Here is a 949-nt window from a genome sequence, read left to right as displayed (position 1 = left end):
CTGCAGTGCTTGACCATGGAGGCCTTTGGGGTTATGGTTTCACTCTTTTCGAGGACGTTACTCACTGCGGTGATGAGTAAGTGCACATTCTTGTGAGATCTTAACTGCGTAAATGTCCACCACGGTTTGCTCTATGTACAGATCTCAAAATCTAAAGGACAACAAATATGTATATACATATGGTCCATGTCTGCAGGAAGTTTACACTGTATGTACAGTATATCCATATTTGTTCGGAGTCCAAGGTTATCGCGCAAGTCTCATGCCGGACTCCCTGCAGCGGTCGTCCGCTTCCTCACCCGTGCTTCCAGGACTCGTACTCGCACCATCGTAGCAGCTTCCACAACTGGACCAGGGCGAGGACGTCACCTCCTCCAGAGTGCCTGAAACACTTACGGTAAGACCGTTGTTGGCACGCTCTCCAAGGGCATCGCGAGCCATGACCTGGTGCGTCTGCTGCAGGTGTTCGTACCTCACCGGTGAACCTTCTCGTGAGTCCACGTGACCGTGCGTGCTCGTGTCAGATGCTTGGTCTCTGAGGAGTCTGTCGAGGAAGGAGATGTAGCGCATGGCGAGGCGTAATATTTCGTTCTTGCTCAGCTTCTTATCAGGCGGGTGGGTCGGGATGAGTTTGCGAAGTTCCTGGAAGGCGCCATTCACGTTTTGTTGACGCCAGCGCTCCCGGCTGTTGGTGAAAATTCTGCGCGTCTTCACAACAGGACCTCCTACGGGATAGAGAGAGGGAGTGAGTGAGAGAGAGAGGGGGAGAGAGGGGAGGGAGAGAAGGAGAGAGAGGGAGAGAGAGGGAGGGAGAGAAGGGGAGAGAGAGGGAGAGAGAGAGAGAGAGAGAGAGAGAGAGAGAGAGGGGGGGGGGAGAGAGAGGGAGAGAGAGAGAGGGGGAGAGAGAGGGAGAGAGAGAGAGAGAGAGAGAGAGAGACAGACAGACAGA

The 949-nt window shown here is 54.0% G+C and overlaps 1 protein-coding gene across 1 annotated transcript in view; it reads right to left on the bottom strand.

The window, feature by feature from the left end:
- Window positions 1–246: 246 nt before the first annotated feature.
- TAL1 (TAL bHLH transcription factor 1, erythroid differentiation factor) overlaps window positions 247–949 on the bottom strand; it is a 3,372-nt gene continuing 2,669 nt past the window's right edge. The window contains exons 3-4 of the mRNA XM_078771979.1: window positions 502–725; window positions 247–453 (exon numbers count right to left, since the gene is read on the bottom strand). Coding sequence (XP_078628105.1) covers window positions 247–453; window positions 502–725 — 431 coding nt within the window. The remainder of the gene's footprint in view (window positions 454–501; window positions 726–949) is intronic.

This window comes from Myxine glutinosa, chromosome 1 (genome assembly GCF_964187855.1).
Source record: "Myxine glutinosa chromosome 1, kmMyxGlut1.1, whole genome shotgun sequence".
Taxonomy (NCBI): Eukaryota; Metazoa; Chordata; class Myxini; order Myxiniformes; family Myxinidae; genus Myxine; species Myxine glutinosa.
Note: the sequence above shows the minus strand (reverse complement) of the source record. Positions and strands in the feature narration are given on the sequence as shown.